This window comes from Rhinoraja longicauda, chromosome 19, assembly GCF_053455715.1.
Source record: "Rhinoraja longicauda isolate Sanriku21f chromosome 19, sRhiLon1.1, whole genome shotgun sequence".
Classification (NCBI taxonomy): Eukaryota; Metazoa; Chordata; class Chondrichthyes; order Rajiformes; family Arhynchobatidae; genus Rhinoraja; species Rhinoraja longicauda.
The window spans coordinates 17,956,427-17,978,540 of NC_135971.1; the positions used below are offsets into that span (position 1 = coordinate 17,956,427).

The 22,114-nt window shown below is 54.0% G+C and overlaps 2 protein-coding genes and 1 long non-coding RNA gene across 4 annotated transcripts in view; 2 read left to right on the forward strand and 1 right to left on the reverse strand.

Annotated features, from left to right (window-relative positions):
• LOC144603176 (zinc-binding protein A33-like) overlaps positions 1 to 2,046 on the reverse strand; it is a 13,538-nt gene extending 11,492 nt beyond the window's left edge. The window contains exon 1 of the mRNA XM_078416344.1: positions 1,902 to 2,046. Coding sequence (XP_078272470.1) covers positions 1,902 to 1,910 — 9 coding nt within the window. The 5' untranslated portion in view covers positions 1,911 to 2,046. The remainder of the gene's footprint in view (positions 1 to 1,901) is intronic.
• Positions 1 to 22,114, forward strand: part of LOC144603184 (uncharacterized) — a 497,022-nt gene that overhangs the window by 14,993 nt on the left and 459,915 nt on the right. The gene's annotated exons all lie outside the window — the stretch shown is intronic.
• Positions 11,593 to 21,023, forward strand: LOC144603181 (uncharacterized). 2 transcript variants are annotated; one of them, XM_078416350.1, is made up of 2 exons: positions 11,593 to 11,882; positions 20,879 to 21,023. In XM_078416350.1, the coding sequence occupies exons 1-2, from the start codon at positions 11,600 to 11,602 to the stop codon at positions 20,914 to 20,916; spliced, it is 321 nt and encodes a 106-aa protein (XP_078272476.1). In that variant the 5' UTR covers positions 11,593 to 11,599; the 3' UTR covers positions 20,917 to 21,023. The 2 variants fall into 2 exon arrangements, with proteins under 2 accessions (XP_078272476.1, XP_078272477.1); XM_078416351.1 differs by lacking the exon at positions 20,879 to 21,023 and adding an exon at positions 14,893 to 16,195.

A 22,114-nucleotide genomic window follows, 5' to 3' on the forward strand; every position in this document is an offset into this window, starting at 1 on the left:
AACTAAACTTTGGATCGTTGGGTGCTCAGGGCTGATAGGTGTACGTGTTATTGAGGGGCATGGATTCAGTGAATGCTCAAAGTCTATCTGCCAGGGTGGAGAATTGAAAGGGTAGAGGACATCACGGTGGCGCAGCGGTAGAGTTGCTGCCTCACGGCGCCAGAGACCTGGATTCCACCCCGACTACGGGCGCTGTCTGTACGGAGTTTGCACGTTCTCCCCGTGACCTGCGTGGGTTTTCTCCGGGGGCTCCAGTTTCAATCCCACACTCCAGAGACGTGCGGGTTTGCAGGTTATTTGGCTTCGATAAAATTGCAATTAGTCCCGAGTGTGTGTGTGGGATAGTGCTAGTGGTCGGGGATCGCTGGTCGGCGCGGAATCAGTGGGCCCATGGCATTATTTCCACGCTGTATCTCTAACCTGAACTAAACTAAACTAAAGTTAGAGGACACAGGCTTAAGGTGAGAGGGGAGAGAATATAAGGGAGACCTGAGGGGCTACTTTTTCACTCAGAGGATAGTCTGTATCTGGAACGAGCTGCCAGGATAAGCTACAGAAGTGGATGCAATTAAGACTTTTAAAAGACGGATATAAGGATAGGAAAGTTTTAGAGGGATTGGGGCCAAATGCAGGCATCTGGGACTAGCCCAGATTGCCAACTGGGTTAACGTAGAAACATAAAAAATAGGTGCAGGAGGAGGCCATTCAGCCCTTCGAGCCAGCACCGCCATTCATTGTGATCATGGCTGATCATCCACAATCAGTAACCCGTGCCTGCCTTCTCCCCATATCCCTTGATTCCACTAGCCCCGAGAGCTCTATCTAACTCTCTCTTAAATCCATCCAGTGATTTGGTCTCCACTGCCCTCTGTGGCAGAGAATTCCACAAATTCACAACTCCCTGGGTGAAAAAGTTCCTTCTCACCTCAGTTTTAAACAATAGATAATAGACAATAGGTGTAGGAGGAGGCCATTCGGCCCTTCGAGCCAGCACCGCCATTCAATGTGATCATGGCTGATCATTCTCAATCAGTACCTCGTTCCTGCCTTCTCCCCATACCCCCTGACTCCGCTATCCTTAAGAGCTCTATCCAGCTCTCTCTTGAATGCATTCAGAGAATTGGCCTCCACTGCCTTCTGAGGCAGAGAATTCCACAGATTCACAACTCTGTGACCGAATTTTTTTTTCCTCATCTCAGTTCTAAATGGCCTACCCCTTATTCTTAAACTGTGGCCCCTTGTTCTGGACTCCCCCAACATTGGGAACATGTTTCCTGCCTCTAACGTGTCCAACCCCTTAATAATCTTATACGTTTCGATAAGATCTCCTCTCATCCTTCGAAATTCCAGCGTATACAAGCCTAGTCGCTCCAGTCTTTCAACATACGACAGTCCCGCCATTCCGGGAATTAACCTAGTAAACCTACGCTGCACACCCTCAATAGCAAGAATATCCTTCCTCAAATTTGGAGACCAAAACTGCACACAGTACTCCAGGTGCGGTCTCACTAGGGCCCTGTACAACTGCAGAAGGACCTCTTTGCTCCTATACTCAACTCCTCTTGTTATGAAGGCCAACATTCCATTCAAACGGCCTCCCCTTTATTCTTAGACTGTGGTTCTGGATTCCCCCAACATTGGGAACATTTTTCCTGCATCTAGTTTGTCCCGGTCCTTTTATAATTTTATACGTCTCTATAAGATCCCCCGCTCGTCCTTCTAAACTCCAGTGAATACAAGCCCGGTCTTTTCAATCTTTCCTCGTACGACAGTCCCGCCATCCCGGGGATTAACCTGGTGAACCTATGCTGCACTGCCTCAATAGCAAGGACGCCCTTCCTCAAATTAGGGGACCAAAACTGCGCACAGTACTGTGAGGGAGGCTGGCACCGGGACGTTACCTTGTACATTTCCACCGCCTCGTTGACCGGGAAGAAGTGGTGGTATTTGTGTTGCCGTCCATCCCGACATATCCCACAAATCAGCTCTCCGTCCGTCTCACAGAACAGTTTCAGCTGTTCGTGGTGCAGGGGGCAGTACAGGGGCTGCCGACCCTCCCACTCCCCCTCCTCCTCCCTCCCACCCCCCCCTCACCCCCTCTTCCTCACGCTCCCTCCCCCTCTCCCCCTCACCCACCCTTCCCCTCTCACCCTCCCTACCCCTCTCCCATTCCCCCCGGCTCCCCCTCTCCCCCTCCCTCCCAACCCCCCTCACCCCCTCCTCCTCACCCGCCCTACCCCTCTCATGCTCCCTGCCCCTCTCCCATTCCCTCCTCTCCCCCTGGCTCCCCCTCTTACCCCCCCTCACCCCCTCCTCCTCACTCCCCCTCCCCCTCTCATGCTCCCTACCCCTCTCCCATTCCCCCCGGCTCCCCCTCTCCCCCTCCCTCCCACCCACCCTTTCCCTCTCCCTCCTACCCTCCTCCTCACTCATCCTCCCCCTCTCACCCTCCCTACCCCTCTCCCATTCCCCCCCACTCCCCCTCTCCCCTTCCCTCCCAACCCCCCTCACCCCCTCCTCCTCACCCACTCTATCCCTCTCATTCTCCCTCCCCCTCTCTTCCTCCCTTCCCCTCTCCCTCCTACCCTCCTCACCCTCCCTCCCCCTCTCACCTTCCCTCCCCCTCTCCCCTTCCCTCCCAACCCCCCTCACCCCCTCCTCCTCACCCACTCCACCCCTCTCATGCACCCTGCCCCTCTCTCTCTCTCCCTCCCTCATCCCTTCCCCTCTCCTCCCCCTTTCTCCCTCCCTCTGCCTCTCTCCCTCACCTCCCCCCTCTCTCCTCCTCCCCTCCCTCTCCCACTCTCCCTCCCTCTGCGTCATCCCCTCCCCTTCCCTCCCACTCTCCCTCCGCCTCTCTCCCTCTCTCCCCGATCTATTCCTCCTCCTCATCCCTCTCTCCGCCCGGCCCTCCCCTTCCATCGGCCCCCGCCTCTCAGTGCCTCCCCTCTCCCCCTCCATCTCCCTCTGCACTCTCTCTCCCCTCTCCTCCTCACTCTCCCTCCTCTCCCCAACCCTCACACTCCTCTCCTCTCCTCCACCCTCCTCCACTCTCTCCCTATCTTGCACCTCCATCTCCCCTGGCTCCCTCCTCTCCCCGACTCTCTCTCTTCTCTCTCTCCCTATTTCTCTCACCCCCTTCCCGTCCACATCCGTCTCCCTCTCCCCCCTCTCCCCCGTTCTCTCCCTCTCCTGCCCCTCGTTCTCTTGATCTCTTCCCCTTTTCTCCCTCTCTCTCCTCTCCCCAACCATCTCCCTTCTCTCTCCCCTCCTCTCCCTCTCCCCCTCTCTCCTCTCCCCCTCCTTCCCCCTTCTCTCTCTCCTCGTCTCCCTCCTCTCTGCCTCTCCCCCTCTCTCACCGTCCTCCATCCTCTCCCCCATTCCCTCCTTCTTCTGCCCCTCGGTCTCCCCCTCTCTCCTCTCCCTTGCCCTCTCCCCCTCTCTCCTCTCCCTCCCTCTTTCTCCCACCCCTTTCCCATCCGCATCCATCTCTCTCTCCCCCACCTTCCCCGTCCCCTCCTCCCCCACCCTCTCCCCCATTCTCTCCCCCTCTTCTGGTTCCCTCCTCTCCCCCTCCTTCCCCCTTCTCTCTCTCCTCGCCTCCCCCTCTCTCCTCGCCTCCCCCTCTCTCCTCGTCTCCCCCTCTCTCCTCTCCCCCATCTCCCTTCTCCCTCCCCTCCTCTCTCTCCCTCTTTCTCCCACCCCCTTCCCATCCACATCCATCTCTCTCTCCCTCCTCTCTGCCTCTCCGCCCCTCCCACCCTCCTCCACCCTCTCCCCCACTCTCTCCCTCTCCTGCCCCTCGCTGTCCCCCTCTCTCCCTCCCTCCCTCCTCTCCCTCACCCTCTCCCGTCTCTCTCCCCTCCTCTCTCTCCCTCTTTCTCCCACACCCTTCCCATCGACATCCAACTCTCTCTCCTCCCTCACATCTTCCTCCACCCTCTCCCCCACTCTCTCCCTCTCCTGCCCCTCGCTCTCCCCCTCCCTCCCCCTTCTCTCTCCCTCCCTCCTTCTCCTCTCACCCTCCTTCCCCCTTCTCTCCCTCCTCATCTCCCCCTCTCTCCTCTCCCTCCCTCTTTCTCCCACCCCCTGCTCATCCACACCCATCTCCCTCTCCCTCTCCTTCCTCCACCCCCTCTTGCCCCTCGCCCCCTCCAAAACACTTTCACCCTCCCTCCTCTCCCTCTCCCCTCTCTCCCTCCTCTCCCTCTCTTCCTCCCTCCCCCTCTTCCTCTCCCCTGCTCCCCTCCCATCAACATCCATCTCCCTCTCCTCCTTCTCTCTCCCCCTCCCTCCTCTCTCTTCCCCACTCTCTCTCTCTCTCCCCTGCCTCTCTCCCCTTCTCCCCCCTCCCCTTCTCACTCTCCTTCCCCCTCTCCCCCTCCTCTCCTCCCTCCTTCTCTCTCTCCCACTCTCCCCCTCTCCCTCTCACCCCGTCTCTCCCTCCCTCCCTCTCTCCCTTCCCTCCTCTCTTCTCCCCTCTCTGTCTCACCCTCTCACTCCCTCTCCCCCTTCCCTCCTCTCTCTCTCTCCCCTTCTCCCCCTCTCTCCCTTCCCTCCTCTCTCTCCCCTTCTCCCTCCTCTCCCCCTCTCTGTCTCCCTCTCCCCCTCCTCTCTCTCTCCCTCCCTCTCTCCCCTTCCCTCCTCTCTCCCCTCTGCTCTCCCCGTTCCCTCTCTCCCTCCCTCTCCCTCTCTCTCTCCCCCTCCCTCCTCTCTCTGCCCCTCTCCTCTCTCTCCCCCTCTCCCCTTCTCCCTCTCCCCTTCCCTCCTCTCTCCCCCTCTCTGTCTCCCCCCTCTCTCCCCCCTCTCCCTCCCCTTCTCCCCCCGTCTCTCTCTCCCCCTCCCTCTCTCCTCTCCCTCTCTCCCTCTCCCTCCTCCTTCACCCTCTCCCTCCCTCCCCCGGTCTCTGTGCCTGTCGGTGCCCGGACTCTGCGCCTTGAGTCGGGGTCTCTGGTCCGGACTGGGGCGAGTCCCGGGGGGTCGGGACCGGTACCGGTCGAGGAGCCCCCCTGAGCGGCGAGAACTTCCTGCTTCGCTGCGATCCGTGGGTGGAAGCGAGGAGAGAGAGAGGGAGGGAGGGAGTGGAGAGAGGGAGGGAGGGAGGGAGGGAGGGAGGGAGGGGTAGAGAAGGTGGGTGGGGGAGAGAGGGGAGATGAGGAGGGGGAGGGAGGGAGGGAGGAAAGAGAGGAGAGTGGGGAAGGGAGGTGAGGAGGGAGGAGAGTGGGGAGGGGAGGGGGGGAGGGAGGGAGGGAGGGAGGGAGGGAAGAGAGGTGGGGAATGGGAGCAGGAGAAGGGAAGGTGAGGGGAAAGAGGGAGGGAGGGGAAAGAAGAGAGGAGGGGGGAGGTAGGGAAGAAGAGTGGGGGAGAGCAGTGGAAGGGGAGGAGGAGAGGGTGGGGGGAGAAGAGGGAGGAGAAAGCAAAGAGAGTGGAGATGAGGAGGGAGGAGAGGGGAGGTGAGGAGGGAGGGAGGGAGGGAGGGAGAGGGGAGGTGAGATGGGGAGAAGGAGGGAGAGGGGAGGTGAGGAGGGAGGGAGGGAGAGGGGAGGGGAGGTGAGGAGAGGAGAGGGGGGAAATAGGAGGAAGAAGGAAGTCATAAGTTGATGAGGTAATAAGCGATCGGAGTAGAATTTGGCCACCGGTTCATCTGGGGGGGAGGGGGGGGAGTTGAGGGGAGAGGGAGGGGAGGTGCTGGGGTAGAGAGGAAGGGTTGGGGGTGGGGAGAGGCAGAATTGGGACTGGGGGATGTGGAAGGGGGGACACGGCTGAGGACATTGGTGTCCCATGCAGCTGTGTTGACTTAGACTGTTGACTTAGTCTGAGAGTTTTTACACCTCGGATAAGTTGGAAAGGGTGCAGATGAGATTCACCAGGATGTTGGCTCGGCTTGAGATACAGGGAGAGGTTAGTCAGGCCGGGACATCATTAGACAATGGACAATAGGTGCAGGAGTAGGCTTGTATACACTGGAATTTAGAAGGATGAGAGGAGATCTTATCGAAACGTATAAGATTATTAAGGGGTTGGACACATTAGAGGCAGGAAACATGTTCCCAATGTTGGGGGAGTCCAGAACAGGGGGCCACAGTTTAAGAATAAGGGGTAGGCCATTTAGAACTGAGATGAGGAAAAACGTTTTCAGTCTGAGAGTTGTGAATCTGTGGAATTCTCTGCCTCAGAAGGCAGTGGAGGCCAATTCTCTGAATGCATTCAAGAGAAAGCTAGATAGAGCTCTTAAGGATAGCGGAGTCAGTGGGTATGGGGAGAAGGCAGGAACAGGGTACTGATTGAGAATGATCAGCCATGATCACATTGAATGGTGGTGCTGGCTCGAAGGGCCTCCTCCTGCACCTATTGTCTATTGTCTATTCGGCCCTTCAAGCCAGCACCGCCATTCAATGTGATTATGGCTGATTATTCTCAATCAGTACCCCGTTCCTGCCTTCTCCCAATACCCCCCTGACTCCGCTACCTTTAAGAGCTCTATCTAGCTCTCTCTTGAATGCATTCAGAGACTTGGCCTCCACTGCCTTCTTAGACGTGTAGGAGGCAGAGGGGTGGGTGGCCTGGCTGAGGTTTATCAGGGGCATGGATAAAGTGAAGTCTTTTACCTCCCAGTTTACAGGAGAAATGCAGATGGAGTTTAACCCAAGCAAGTTTAGTTTAGGTTAGAGAGATAAAGGCTCAGAAACAGGCCCTTCGGTCCACCAAGTCCACGCTGACACTACCCTGCACACACTCGAGACCATTTTACATTCACATCAAGCCAATTAACCTACAAACCTGTGCAGGAAGGAACTGCAGATGCTGGTTTAAGCTGAACATAGGCACAAAAAGCTGGAAACATAGAAACATAGAAAATAGGTGCAGGAGTAGGCCATTCGGCCCTTCGAGCCTGTACCGCCATTCAATATGATCATGGCTGATCATCCAACTCAGTATCCTGTACCTGCCTTCTCTCCATACCCCCTGATCCCTTTAGCCACAAGGGCCACATCTAACTCCCTCTTAAATATAGCCAATGAACTGGCCTCAACTACCTTCTGTGGCAGAGAATTCCACAGATTCACCACTCTCTGTGTGAAAAAAAAACTTTCTCAACTCGGTCCTAAAAGACTTCCCCCTTATCCTTAAACTGTGCCCCTTGTTCTAGACTTCACCAACATCGGGAACAATGAAGTACATGGATAGGACAGGTTTGGAGGGATGTGGACCAAACGCAGGCAGGTGGGACTCCTGGAGCTGGGACATGTTGGCCGGTGTGGGCAATTTGGGAGGAAGGGCCTGTTTCCACGCTGTATCACTCTCCGACTCTATGTGGAGAGGGATTTAATAATAGAGGCAGACGTGGAGAGGTTCTTGCACAAGGAGCGAAACTCTGGAAAAATATTTGGCACAGGTCCAGGCACAGGAAGGCTATGGTATCGGAAGAATCTCACCCACACTCAGATTCCTTGGGCTACCTATCATATCTAATTTTTTCTTTTAACCCTCCAGTATTGATCAAGCCTTTCTGCTGTGGAAGAGGAAGGGATTAGTATCTATTTGTGATTTGTTTTTAGACAGTTGTTTTATGTCTTTTTAACAACTGTCCAATAAATATAATTTGCCTAATTCACATTTTTATAGGTATTTGCAAATTAGACATTTTTTGAAGGCTACTTTACCCTCTTTTCCATTATCACATCAAACTGAAATTACATACAGAGAGTGGTGAATCTGTGGAATTCTCTGCCACAGGAGGTAGTTGAGGCCAGTTCATTGGCTATATTTAAGAGGGAGTTAGATGTGGCCCTTGTGGCTAAAGGGATCAGGGGGTATGGAGAGAAGGCAGGTATGGGATACTGAGTTGGATGATCAGCCATGATCATATTGAATGGCGGTGCAGGCTCGAAGGGCCGAATGGCCTACTCCTGCACCTATTTTCTATATTTCTATGTTTCTACAGAATTTTTTTTACACTTGAATCCTTATCAGAAAGGTTTAATATCGGCTATCTATGAGTTGATTTTGAAATTACAAGTAGGCACATCTGATAAAATTAAGAATGATTGGGAAGAGAACTTCAAATTTCTTTACCTGTAGAGAAATAGGAGAGGATTCTTCAATTAGTCAATACCTCTTCAATTTGTGCAAGACACGCTCTGATACAATTTAAGGTTGTTCACAGAGCACATATGTCAAAAGATAAGGTCCCACATAAGAGATTAGTATGCAAACTTAAAGCACACGGTATTGTGGGTTCAGTATAGATGTGGATAGAGAACTGGCTGGCAGACAGGAAGGAAAGAGTAGGAATAAACGGGTCCTTTTTCAGAATGGCAGGCAGTGACTAGTGGGGTACCGCAAGGCTCAGTGCTGGGACCCCAGCTATATACAATATATATTAATGATTTGGACGAGGGATTGAATGCAACAAGTTTGCGGATGGACACGAAGCTGGGAGGCAGTGTTAGCTGTGAGGAGGATGCTAGGAGGCTGCAACGTGACTTGGATAGGTTAGGTGAGTGGGCAAATGTATGGCAGATGCAGTATAATGTGGATAAATGTGAGGTTATCCACTTTGGTGGCAAGAACAGGAAAGCAGACTATTATCTGAATGGTGGCCAATTAGGAGAAGGGGAGATGCAACTGAGACCTGGGTGTCGTGGTACACCAGTCATTGAAAGTAGGCATGCTGGTTGCAGCAGACAGTGAAGAAAGCGAATGGTATGTTGGCATTCATAGCGAGGGGATTTGAGTATAATAATAATAATAATAATAATAATAAGCATTTATTTTATATAGCGCTTTACCCAGGTGCTCAAAGCGCTTTACAAAAACAGTCATAACATAAAATAATACTATACTATACCATACTATAAAATACTATACTATACTATACATGGTATAGGAGCAGGGAGGTTCTGCTGCAGTTGTACAGGGCATTGATGAGACCACACCTGGAGTATTGTGTACATTTTTTGGTCTCCTAATCTGAGGAAAGACATTCTTGCCATAGAGCGAGTACAGAGAAGGTTCACCAGATTGATTCCTGGGATGGCAGGACTTTCATATGAAGAAAGACTGGATAGACTCGGCTTGTACTCGCTGGAATTTAGAAGATTGAGGGGGATCTTATAGAAACTCACAAAATTCTTAAGGGTTGGACAGGCTAGATGCAGGAAGATTGTTCCCGATGTTGGGGAAGTCCAGAACAAGGGGTCACAGTTTAGGATAAGGGGGAAGTCTTTTAGGAACGAGATGAGAACGTTTTTCTTCACACAGAGAGTGGTGAATCTGTGGAATTCTCTGCACAGAAGGTAGTTGAGGCCAGTTCATTGGCTATATTTAAGAGGGAGTTAGATGTGGCCCTTGTGGCTAAAGGGATCAGGGGGTATGGAGAGAAGGCAGGTACAGGGTTACTGAGTTGGATGATCAGCCATGATCCATATTGAATGGCGGTGCAGGCTCGAAGGGCCGAATGGCCTCCTGCACCTATTGTCTTTTTCTATGTTTCCCCGATGATAATTCCCCGTGAACGACGATCAGACGTCGCCCGCTCTGGGTAAAGGACAAACAAACCTCCCCGCCCCCCTGGCCCCGCCCTCCGCCCCTGGCACCGCCCTCCGACCATGACCCGCCCTCCGCCCCAGGCCCCGCCCCCGCCCCGCCCCCCCGCCTCCGGCCCCACCCCCTGCCCCGCCCTCCGCCCCAGGCTCCGCCCTCCGCCCCTGGCCCCGTTGCGTGATGGCGGCTCGGCGAAGTGCGCGTGCGCGCCTCGGGCGGCCGCCGCTGCGTCAGGGGGAGGTGTACGCGTGCGCGCACCGGGCCTCGAGAGCCGGGGGGGGGGGAGAGCCGGGGGGGGGGGAGAGCCGGGGGGGGGAGGGGGAGAGCCGGGGGGGGGGGGGAGAGCTGGGGGGGGGAGGACGGGGGGGGGGGGGGGGGAGAGCCGGGGAGGGGGGGGAGAGCCGGGGGGGGGAGGGGAGAGCCGGGGGGGGGAGGGGAGAGCCGGGGGGGAGGGGAAGAGCCGGGGGGGGAGGGGAGAGCCGGGGGGGGAGGGGAGAGCCGGGGGGGGAGGGGAGAGCCGGGGGGGGGGGGAGGGGGAGAGCCGGGGGGGGAGGGGAGAGCCGGGGGGGGAGGGGAGAGCCGGGGAGGGGGGGGAGAGCCGGGGGGGGGAGGGGAGAGCCGGGGGGGGGAGGGGAGAGCCGGGGGGGGGAGGGGAGAGCCGGGGGGGGAGGGGAGAGCCGGGGAGGGGGGGGAGAGCCGGGGGGGGAGGGGAGAGCCGGGGGGGGGAGGGGAGAGCCGGGGGGGGAGGGGAGAGCCGGGGGGGGAGGGGAGAGCCGGGGGGGGGGAGGGGAGAGCCGGGGGGGGGGGAGGGGAGAGCCGGGGGGGGGAAGGGGAAGAGCCCGGGGTGGGGAGGGGAAGAGCCGGGGGGGGGAGGGGGAGAGCCGGGGTGGGGAGGGGAGAGCCGGGGTGGGGAGGGGAGAGCCGGGGGGGAGGGGAGAGCCGGGGGGGGGGAGGGGAGAGCCGGGGGGGGAGGGGGAGAGCCGGGGGGGGGAGGGGAGTGCCGGGGGGGGGGGGGGGAGGGGAGAGCCGGGGGGGGGGGAGAGCCGGGGGAGAGGGGGGACTGCCGGGGGGGGGAGGGGAGAGCCGGGGGGGGGGGGGGGGGGGGGGAGGGGAGAGCCGGGGGGGGGGAGGGGAGGGGAGAGCCGGGGGGGGGGGGGGGGGGGAGGAGGGGAGAGCCGGGGGGGGGAGGGGGAGAGCGGGGGGGGGGGGGGGGGATGGGAGAGCCGGGGGGGGGGGGGTGGGGGGGAGAGCTGGGGGGGGGGGGAGCCGGGGGGGGGGAGGAGGGGAGACCGGGGGGGGGGGGAGAACCGGGGGGGGGGGGGGAGGGGAGAGCCGGGGGGGGGGGGGGGGGGGGGAGAGCCGGTGGGGGGAGGGAGAGCCGGGGGGGGGGGGGGGAGAGCCGGGGGGGGGGGGGGGGGAGCTGGAGTGCTGGAGTAACTCAGCTGATCAGGCAGCATCTGTGGATGTGGAGAAAAGGAATAGATGATATTTTGAGTCGAGAACCTTCTTCAGACTGACTTTCGTATCCATACCCCTCCCTGCAGCTTCACATTTCACTACTCTCCTCATCTGACCCCCTTTCTGACTCCTTTCACCTTTAGCCTCACCTTTTCATGAATGAAAGAATAAGAAACATAGAGAATAGGTGCTGGAGGAGGCCATTCGGCCCTTTGAGCCAGCACCGCCATTCATTGTGATCATGGCTGATCGTCCACAATCAATAACATGTGCCTGGCTTCTCCCCATATTCCACTAGCCCCTTGAGCTCTATCTAACATAAGTTGATGAATGAATGAATACGTTTATTGGCCAAGTATGTGCACATTCAAGGAATGTGCCTTGGTGCTCCACTCAAAAAAAACAACACACACATACAGTTACAGGGAGAGTAGGGGTCAGGTTCAATGGGAATGTGAGGGGCAGTGTTTCTGTGGGTGATGAAGCAGGCAGGTACAATGACCATGTTGTGTTACAGGTCTCCACACTGCGGCTCTGTGCGGTACAAGAACGTCAGCCACCGTGGGCTCGGTCACCACTGTCCCCCATGGGTGGGATGGTGAGGTTCCCCGTCCAGCCGCACAGCCACGAGAAGATCAGGGTGTCGATGTGGCGTCACCATCCCGACCTGCCGATCCTGGATTGGAAGTCTTACAGGCCGGAGAGTCCGTCCTGGATCCACCCGTCCTACAGGGACAGGGTCCGCTTCCGACTGGAGGGTGTCATCGAGCTGTGGGCCGTGGGGCTCGGTGACCAGGGGACCTACGAGATAGAGACAAACTACTTTGGCAGGGAGCTGAGGAACCGTGACATGGAGCGCTTTGAGCTGTGCGTTTTCGGTGAGTAGCGGCGTGGAGAGTTGCACAGCACCCAGACGCCCTTTGGCCTACACTCTGGGAACCTTGTCAAAGGCTTTCTGAAAGTCAAGGCTTTCTAATGCAGAAGTTGCAGGATCAATTTATCTCAAAGAGGAGGAAAGATTCCAAGGGGAGTAAGAGGCACCCGTGGCTGACAAGGGAAGTCAAGGACAGCATAAAAATAAAAGGGAAGAAGTACAACAAAGCAAAGAAGAGTGGGAAGCCAGAGGATTGGGACTCTTTTAAAGAGCAACGGAAGATGACTAAGAAGGCAATACGGGGAGAAAAGATGAGGTACGATGGTAAACCAGCCAATAATATAAAGGAGGATAGTAAAAGCTTTTTTAGGTATGTAAAGAGAAAAAAAATAATCAAGGCAAATGTGGGTCCCTTGAAGACAGAAGCAGGGGAATTTATTATGGGAAACAAGGAAATGGCAGACGAGTTGAACCGGTACTTTGGATCTGTCTTCACTAAGGAGGGTACAAACAATCTCCCAGATGTTCTAGTGGCCAGAGATCCTAGGGTGATGGAGGAACTGAAGGAGATTCACATTAGGCAGGAAATGGTGTTGAGTAGACTGATGGGACTGAAGGCTGATAAATCCCCAGAGCCTGATGGTCAGCATCCCAGAGTACTTAAGGAGGTGGCGCTAGAAATTGTGGACGCATTGGTGATCATTTTCCAATGTTTTATAGATTCAGGATCAGTTCCTGTGGAATGGCGGGTAGCTAATGTTGTCCCACTTTTTAAGAAAGGAGGGAGAGAGAAAACGGGAAATTATAGACCAGTTAGTCTGACATCAGTGGTGGGGAAGATGCTGGAGTCAATCATAAAAGACGAAATTGCGGAGCATTTGGATAGCAGTAACAGGATCGTTCCGAGTCAGCATGGATTTACGAAGGGGAAATCATGCTTGACTAATCTTCTGGAATTCTTTGAGGATGTAACTAGGAAAATTGACAGGGGAGAGCTGGTGGATGTGGTGTACCTTGACTTTCAGAAAGCCTTTGACAAGGTTCCACATAGGAGATTAGTGGGCAAAATTAGAGCACATGGTATTGGAGGTAGGGTACTGACATGGATAGAAAATTGGTTGACAGACAGAAAGCAAAGAGTGGGGATAAATGAGTCCCTTTCAGAATGGCAGGCAGTAACTAGTGGGGTACCGCAAGGCTCGGTGCTGGGACCGCAGCTATTTACAATATACATTAATGACTTGGATGAAGGGATTAAAAGTATCATTAGCAAATTTCCAGATGATACAAAGCTGGGTGGTAGTGTGAACTGTGAGGAAGATGCTATGAGGTTGCAGGGTGACTTGGACAGGTTATGTGAATGGGCGGATGCATGGCAGATGCAGTTTAATGTGGATAAGTGTGAGGTTATCCACTTTGGTGGTAAGAATAAGAAGGCAGAGTATTATCTGAATGGTGTCAAGTTAGGAACGGGGGACGTATAACCTCCTCCTTCCCAGGAGACGGGGGACGTAAGAGGTATAACATAGCAAAGCAGAGTGGGAGGCCAGAGGATTGGGACTCTTTTAAAGAGCAACAGAAGATAACTAAAAAGGCAATACGATGAGAAAAGATGAGGTACGAGGGTGAACTAGCCAATAATATAAAGGAGGATAGTAAAAGCTTCTTTAGGTATGTAAAGAGGAAAAAAATAGTCAAGGCAAATGTGGGTCCCTTGAAGACAGAAGCAGGGGAATTTATTATGGGGAGCAAGGAAATGGCAGACGAGTTGAACCGGTACATTGGATCTGTCTTCACTAAGGAGGATACAAACAATCTCCCAGAGCGGCACGGTAGCGCAGCGGTAGAGTTGCTGCTTTACAGCGAATGCAGCGCCGGAGTCTCAGGTTCGATCCTGACTACGGGTGCTGCACTGTAAGGAGTTTGTACGTTCTCCCCGTGACCTGCGTGGGTTTTCTCCGAGATCTTCGGTTTCCTCCCACACTCCAAAGACGTACAGGTATGTAGGTTAATTGGCTGGGTAAAATGTAAAAATTGTCCCTAGTGGGTGTAGGAATGTGCGGGAATCACTGGGCGGCACGGACTTGGTGGGCCGAAAAGGCCTATTTCCGGCTGTATATATATGATATGATATGATATGATATGTTCTCGTGGCCAGAGATCCTAGGGTGACAGAGGAACTGGAGGAAATCCACATTAGGCAGGAAAAAGTTTTGGGTAGACTGATGAGACTCAAGGCTGATAAATCCCCAGGGCCTGATGGTCTGCATCCCAGGGTGCTTAAGGAGGTGGCTCTAGAAATTGTGGACATATTAGTGATTATTTTCCAATGTTCTATAGATTCCGGGTCAGTTCCTGTGGATTGGAGGGTAGCTAATGTTATCCCACTTTTCAAGAAAGGAGGGAGAGAGAAAACGGGAAATTATAGACCAGTTAGTCTGACATCAGTGGTGGGGAAGATGGGTGATAAAGCAGGCATGTACAATGACATAGAAACATAGAAAATAGGTGCAGGAGTGGCCCTTGTGGGTAAAGGGATCAGGGGGTATGGAGAGAAGGCATGTACAGGTTACTGAGTTGGATGATCAGCCATGATCATATTGAATGGCGGTGCAGGCTCGAAGGGCCGAATGGCCTACTCCTGCACCTATTTTCTATGTTTCTATGTCATTGTACCTGCCTGCTTCATCACCCACAGAAAACATTGCCCCTCACATTCCCATTGAACCTGACCCCCCCCTCTCCTGGTAACTGTATGTGTGTGTTGTCATTTGTGAGCGGAGCACCAAGGCACATTCCTTGAATGTGCACATACTTGGCCAATAAACTTATTCATTCATTCATCAACTTATTCATTCATTCATGAAAAGGTGAAGCTAAAGGTGAAAGGAGTCAGAAAGGGGGTCAGATGAGGCGAGTAGTGAAATGTAAAGCTGCAGGGAGGGGTATGGATACGAGAGTCAGTCTGAAGAAGGTTCTCGACCCAAAACATCATCTATTCCTTTTCTCCACAGATGCTGCCTGACCCGCTGAGTTACTCCAGCACTCTGTGAAACGTCACCTATCCAGTTCTCCACAGATGCTGCCCGACCAACTGAGTTACTCCAGCACTCTGTGAAACGACACCTATCCATGTTCTCCACAGATGCTGCCTGACCCGCTGAGTTACTCCAGGACTCTGAAACGTCACCTATCCATGTTCTCCACAGATGCTGCCTGACCCGCTGAGTTACTCCAGGACTCTGAAACGTCACCTATCCATGTTCTCCACAGATGCTGCCTGACCCGCTGAGTTACTCAAGCTTATTGCGTCTACACTCTTGTTTAAGATCACCACACCCTGGGGAAAAGGCCTGTGACCATCCACATTACCAACGCCCCTCTTGGTTTTATACACCTCAACAAAAATCCCCCTCATCCCCAGAGTAGGGACCTACCCTGTGCAGTGGCTCCCTGTAACGTAACCCCCACTGTGCCCATGCCAAGCTGGTCTATCCCTTCTGCACCCTCTCCAGCACCATGCCACCTCCCTGTAGCTGGGCGCTAGAACTGTGGTCTCACCAACGACGTACAGATAGATACATCATGATGTACAATGGTGGCACAGCGGTAGAGTTGCTGCCTCACAGCGCCAGGGACCAGGGTTCGATCCTGACCACGGGTGCTGTCTGTGTGGAATCTGTACGTTCTCCCCGTGACCTGCGTGGGTTTTCTCCGGGATCTCCGGTTTAGGTCATAAGTGATAGGGGTAGAATTGGTACATTCGGCCCATCAAGTCTACTCCGCTATTCAATCACGGCTGATCTATCTCTCCATCCTAACCCCATTCTCCTGCCTTCTCCCCATAACCACTGACACCCGCACTGACCAACAATCTATCTATCTCTGCCTTAAAAATATCCAATATCCAATAGACAATAGGTGCAGGAGGAGGCCATTCGGCCCTTTGAGCCAGCACCGCCATTCAATGTAATCATGGCTGATCATTCTCAATCAGTACCCCGTTCCTGCCTTCTCCCCATACCCCCTGACTCCGCTATCCTTAAGAGCTCTATCCAGCTCTCTCTTGAATGCATTCAGAGAATTGGCCTCCACTGCCTTCTGAGGCAGAGAATTCCACAGGTTCACAACTCTCTGACTGAAAAAGTCAAAAGTCAAAAGTCAACTTTATTGTCAATTTCCAGTTAGTTTACACAGACAGAAGATTGAAATACCGTTTCCCACAATCCCGAGGAATAAAGTGCATTAAATTAAGTTAAAATTAAAAAGGCACAGCAAACAACAGTCAATATATACAGTTTAATAAAATATAGTCACTTCAATGAAAAAAGATGAAGATGAATATATTACAATAAAAAACAATGAACAGTAGTGCAAAGCCTGTCCATAGCAGCGTTACAAAAAAAGTGTCTGGTGCTGGATGTGCGTGTGTGTGGGGTGTTAAAGTCCAGATCCAATGGGGGCAGGGGAGAGAGGAGGGAGGGAGGGAGGGGAGAGAGTTCAGCATCCTGACAGCCTGGTGGAAGAAACTGTTCTTTAGCCGGGTGGTGCTCGACCTCAGGCTGCGAAACCTTCTCCCTGAAGGCAGGAGGGTGAAGAGGCTGTTGGAGGGGTGGGAGGGGTCACCCACAATGCTCAGTGCTTTGCGGGTGAGGCGGGTGGTGTAAAGGACCAGGAGTGTTGGGAGTGAGGTGCCAGTGATCCTCTCAGCAGTGTTCACTATGCACTGCAGGGTCTTGCGGCTGGAGGCTGTGCAGCTTCCGAACCACACAGTGATGCAGCTGCTGAGGATGCTCTCGATGGCGCCTCGGTAAAAAGTGTACATGATGGGTGTGGGGGCTCCCGCTCTCTTCAGTTTGCGGAGGAAGTAGAGGCGCTGCTGGGCTTTCTTGGCGATGGACGTGGTGTTGTTGCCCCAGGAGAGATCCTCGGTGATGTTCACCCCCAGGAATTTGGTGCTGCTCACCTGCTCCACAGCAGCACCATTGATGGTCAGTGGGTGGGGGTGTTGTGTGTGCGTTCTCCTGAAGTCGACAACAATCTCCTTTGTTTTGTCCACATTCAGGAAGAGATTGTTGTCTGTGCACCACGCGGCCAGCTGGTTCACCTCCTTCCTGTAGTGGGTCTCGTCGTTGTTGCTGATGAGACCCACCACGGTTGTGTCGTCTGCAAACTTGACGAAGTGGTTGGAGCTGTGGGTGGGTGTGCAGTCGTGAGTCAGCAAGGTAAAGAGCAGGGGGCTTAGCACACATCCTTGTGGGGCCCCCGTACTCAGCGTGATGGTGTCCGATGTGTTACTGCCGACCCGTACAGACTGGGGTCTGGCAGTGAGGAAGTCCAGCAGCCAGTTGCAGAGAAGGGGGCTGAGGCCCAGGTTTGTTAGTTTACAAACCAGCTGCTGGGGGATGATGGTGTTGAATGCTGAGCTAAAGTCTATGAACAGCATCCTAACATATGAGTTTTTAGTGTCCAAGTGGGTGAGGGCTGGGTGTAGAGCAGAGGAGATGGCATCCTCAGTGGACCGCTTAGCTTGATATGCAAACTGAAACGGGTCCAGGGAGGGGGGGAGGTTGGATCTGATCTGCTTCATGACTAGCCTCTCGAAGCACTTCATGATTGTTGAAGTCAGCGCTACAGGGCGGTAGTCGTTGAAGCAGGATGGAGAGGACTTCTTGGGCACAGGTATGATGGTGGTTTCTTTGAAGCACGAGGGAACACAGCCTGGCTCGGGGAGATGTTGAAGATGTCTGTGAGGACATCTGTGAGCTCAGCAGCGCAGTCTTTTAGCACACGACCAGGAATGTTGTCAGGTCCAGAAGTTTTCGGGTGTTAATCCTTAACAGTGTGCTCCTCACACTGCCTGGAGACAGACAAATAGCCTGGTCGTTGGGGGGGGGAGTTGTTTTCTGCTCAGGTGTGTTGCTCTGTGCTTCAAAGCGTGCGAAGAAGCCGTTGAGGTCGTTCAGGAGAGAGGTGTCACTGTCACAGGTCTGTGGTAGGGGTTTGTAGTCTGTGATAGTCCTAATACCCTTCCACAGGCTCCATGTGTCTCTGCTGTCACTGAAGTGGGCTGTGATGCGCCGGGTGTAGTGTTGTTTGGCTTTCCTGATGCCACTGAAAAGGTTGGCCCTGGCTGCTCTGAGACCGGCTGGATTGCCCTCTCTGAAGGCAACGTTGCGGACCCTCAGCAGCCCATGGACCTCCCCTGTCAGCCATGGCTTCTGGTTAGCCCGGATGGTGATGGCTCTGGTGTGGGTCACATCATCAATGCATTTGGTGATGTAGCCTGTAACTGTCTCTGTATATTCCTGAATGTTGGTTGTGTTGTTGTATGTTGCTGCCTGCTTGAACATGTCCCAGTCTGTAGTCTCAAAGCAGTTTTGGAGTGCAGCTGTGCTGTCCTCTGACCACACACGTACCTGTTTTGAAACCGGTTTGGTGACTTTCACCCGGGGTCTGTATGCCGGTTTCAGCAGAACGGTGAGGTGATCAGAGAGGCCGATGTGGGGGAGGGGGGAAGCCTTGTATGCTCCTTTGATGGTCGTGTAAACAAGGTCCAAGGTGTTATTTCCTCGTGTTGGGAAATCAACATGCTGGTATATTTTAGGCATGACAGTTTTTAGGTTAGCATGGTTGAAGTCCCCAGCTACGATGAGAAAACCATCTGGGTGTGCTGTCTGCTGCTCAGAGATGGCCCGGTACAGTTCACAGAGTGCCTCCTCTCTGTCCTTGTTGTTGGAACTGGGAGGGATGTAAACAGCGACTAACAGGATGGTTGTTAGCTCCCTCGGGAGGTAGAAAGGCCAGCACTTCACAAACATAAACTCCGCCAGCGGTGAACAGTGTTTGTAGACCAACACAGCGTCCCGACACCAAGCATCACTGATGTAAACAATCATACCGCCGCCGCGAGTCTTCCCCCCGCTAACCGTAGCTCTGTCCGATCGGTAGCATGTTAGCCGGTCGAGCTGAACAGCGGAGTCCGGGATGTTGTCATTAAGCCATGTTTCCGTGAAAACGTAAACACAGCATTCCCTCACCTCACGCTGGGTCGACCGGAGAAGTCTTATAGTGTCCATTTTATTGTCCAGTGAGCGCACATTAGCCATTAGCATGCTCGGAATAGCCGGTCTGAGTGGGCTAGCCGCTAGAGGAGAGAGAGGGGGAGAGAGAGGGGGGAGCTGAACAACACGATTCGACTGAATCTCTCTCTCCCCCTTTCTCTCCTGCCTCTCCCCCTCTCTCTCTCTCACCCTCTCTCTCCCCTCTCTCTCTCTCCCCCTCCCCCTCTATCTCTCTCTCCCTCTCTCTCCCCCCTCCCCCTCTATCTCTCTCTCCCCCCTCTCTCTCCCCCTCTGTCTCCCCCCTTGGAGGTAGAGAGGATGGAGGGAAGGAGGGAGAGAGAGAGAGAGAGGGGGGGGAGAGGGGGAAATCGATTAAAGATTGTTCTTTAATTAAAGAGGGGAGCGCGAGAGAGAGGGGAGAGATACAGAGATAAAAGGAGAGAGAGAGAGATAAAAGGGGAGAGAGAGATAGAGGGGGAGGGGGAGAGAGAGGGGAGAGAGAGATAGAGGGGGAGGGGGAGAGAGAGAGGGGGGGGAGTTTGATTAATGATCGTTCTTTAATGAAAGGGGAGAGAGAGAGAGGGGGAGAGAGAGAGAGAGAGGAGAGTGTGTGTGTGTGTATTGCGTGTGTGTGCATGTGTGTGTATTGCGTGTGTGTGCATGTGTGTGTATTGCGTGTGTGTGCGTGCGCGTGTGTGTTTGTGCGTATTTGTGTGTGCGTGACTGTGTGTGTGTGTGTGTGTGTGCGTGTTTTGTGTGTGTGTAAGTGCGTGCATGCGTGTGTGTGTGTGCGTGATTGTGTGTGCGTGTTTGTGTGTGTGTGAGTGCGCGTGATTGTGTGTGTGTGTTTGCGTGCGTGCGTGTGTGTGAGAGTGCGTTTGTGTTTGTGTGTTAGTGCGTGTGATTGTGTGCGTGTGACTGTGTGTGTGCGTGTTTGTGTGCGTGTGTGTGTGGAGATTGTACGTTCTCCCTGGGACCTCGCGGGGTTTCTCCGGTTGCTCCGGTTTCCCCCCGCAAAGACGGGCGGAATTGCAGAACTCTGTAAATTGCCCCCCCGGTGTGGATGAGAAAGTGGGATACCATAGAACTAGTGTGACCGGGCGTCCCCTCGATGGGCTGAAGGGCCTATTGCGCTGCTGGATCATTAAACTAAACTAAACTGAACCAAACCAAACCAAACCAAAACTCCAAAGAGCAGCTTCTTCCCACAACCATGAGGATTTAAACCACCCTGTAAAATCTCTGATCACCGCGAACTTTGCGCTACAGTGCTTGCTCTTTGACTTTTCCACCGCGATGGTTTAGTTTAGACCACTGTGGGGTGAAGTGAATTTGTACCCTCGCTTATGGAAGCCCGAAAACAGAGGGGAAGAAGCTGTTTCTGAGTCTGGTGGTGCGCGCTTTCACGCTTCTCAACCTTCGGCCGGTCCAGGGCTGGGGAAAGGACTGGCCAGGGTGGGACGAGTCTTTGATTATGTGCAGGAAGGATGCTGGTTTACACACGCAGATAGACACAAAAAAGCTGGAGTAACTCAGCGGGACTGGCAGCATTTCTGGAGAAGGAATGGGGCGACACCCTTCTTCAGACTGAGAGTCAGGGGAGGGATATGAAAAGATTCAGAACAGATCAGAGCCGGCACCGATGACCCGGTGAAGGTGGGGCCCACAATGCTCAATTGAGCTTCTTCCCCATGGCTCCAAGTCATTGATTATGTTGACTGCTTTTCCGAGACAGCGTGGTGTAGATGGAGTTAATGGTGGGGAATCTAGTGTGTGTGGCGTCTCTTGTGTGCTGCCTGAGTGCAATCTACTATTTCTATACTCTTTTACTTAAATATGATTGTGCCTTACATGATGCGTTGTAATCTTTTTACTGAACTGTGTGCAATTTTAAAAAAAATCACTGCATGTCATAATAAAATGTAACGAACCGCAGGTAAACCCAAAAGCAGCAACACGGAACCAAGGAAGTAGTTTTAGAATGAGCTTTCTTTCTACCTGCTCGTGGTCGGGGACAGAAGACTGAGACGTTCACCAGGGCTACGACGAAGCGTGAAGGTCAGGAACAGGCAGGGTCGGCAGCGGGAAATCAGTCCCAGAGAGAAGGCTTTTTTTTTTTTTTTTTTTTAATCAAAAAATACTTCATTCAAGTAATAAATATCATTTACAAAACATCTTTTTTAAACAAACCCATCCGACATTTCCGGAGGTTACATATTCAATACAGGCATTTACTTAGACATTTACATACATTTACATACATATCCCTTATTTGGAGGGGCGTCTCTCTCCACCACACCCTGCCCCCCATGTCCAGCAGCGGAAGGACCCTAGACTGTGGTCCTCCCCCACAGGGCCTTGGCGTTGGCTGCACCGAGCTTCAGAGCGTCCCTCAGCACGTACTCCTGCAGTCTGCAGTGGGCCAGTCGGCAACATTCCTTGACGGACAGCTCGCTCCGCTGGGAGGTCAACAAGGATCGGGCAGACCAAAGGGCGTCTTTCACCGAGTTGATGACCTTCCAGCAGCACTCGATGTCAGTCTCTGAATGCGTCCCTGGGAACAGTCCGTAGAGCACAGAGTCCTCTGTGACGGAGCTGCTCGGAATGAATCGTGACAGGGACCCCTGCAGACCTCTCCAGACTCTCCTGGCAAATCCACACTCTTTGAAGAGGTGGGCCACCGTCTCCTCTCCGTAGCAGCCGTCCCGAGGGCAGCGTGCGCTGGTAGTGAGGTTCCGGCGGTGCAGGAAGGATCTGACTGGGAGGGCTCCCCTCACCGCCAGCCAAGCCAGGTCTTGGTGCTTGTTGGTGAGTACTGGCGATGAGGCATTTTGCCAGACAAGCTGGGCTGTCTGTTCTGGGAACCACGCCACAGGATCCATGGAGTCATTCCCCTGCAGTGCCTGCAGGACGTTCCGTGCTGACCACTGCCCGATGGACTTGTGGTCAAAGGTGTTGGTCCGGAAGAACCTGTCCACAAACGACAGATGGTTCGGCAATGTCCAGCTGACTGGCACATTGCGTGGCATCTGCGCCAGGCCCATCCTTCGCAACACCGGGGACAGGTAGAACCTCAGCAGGTAGTGGCATTTGGTGCCCACGTGCCTTGGCTCTATGCTCCGCCTGATGCAGCCACACACGAAAGTGGCCATCAGAATGAGGGCGACGTTGG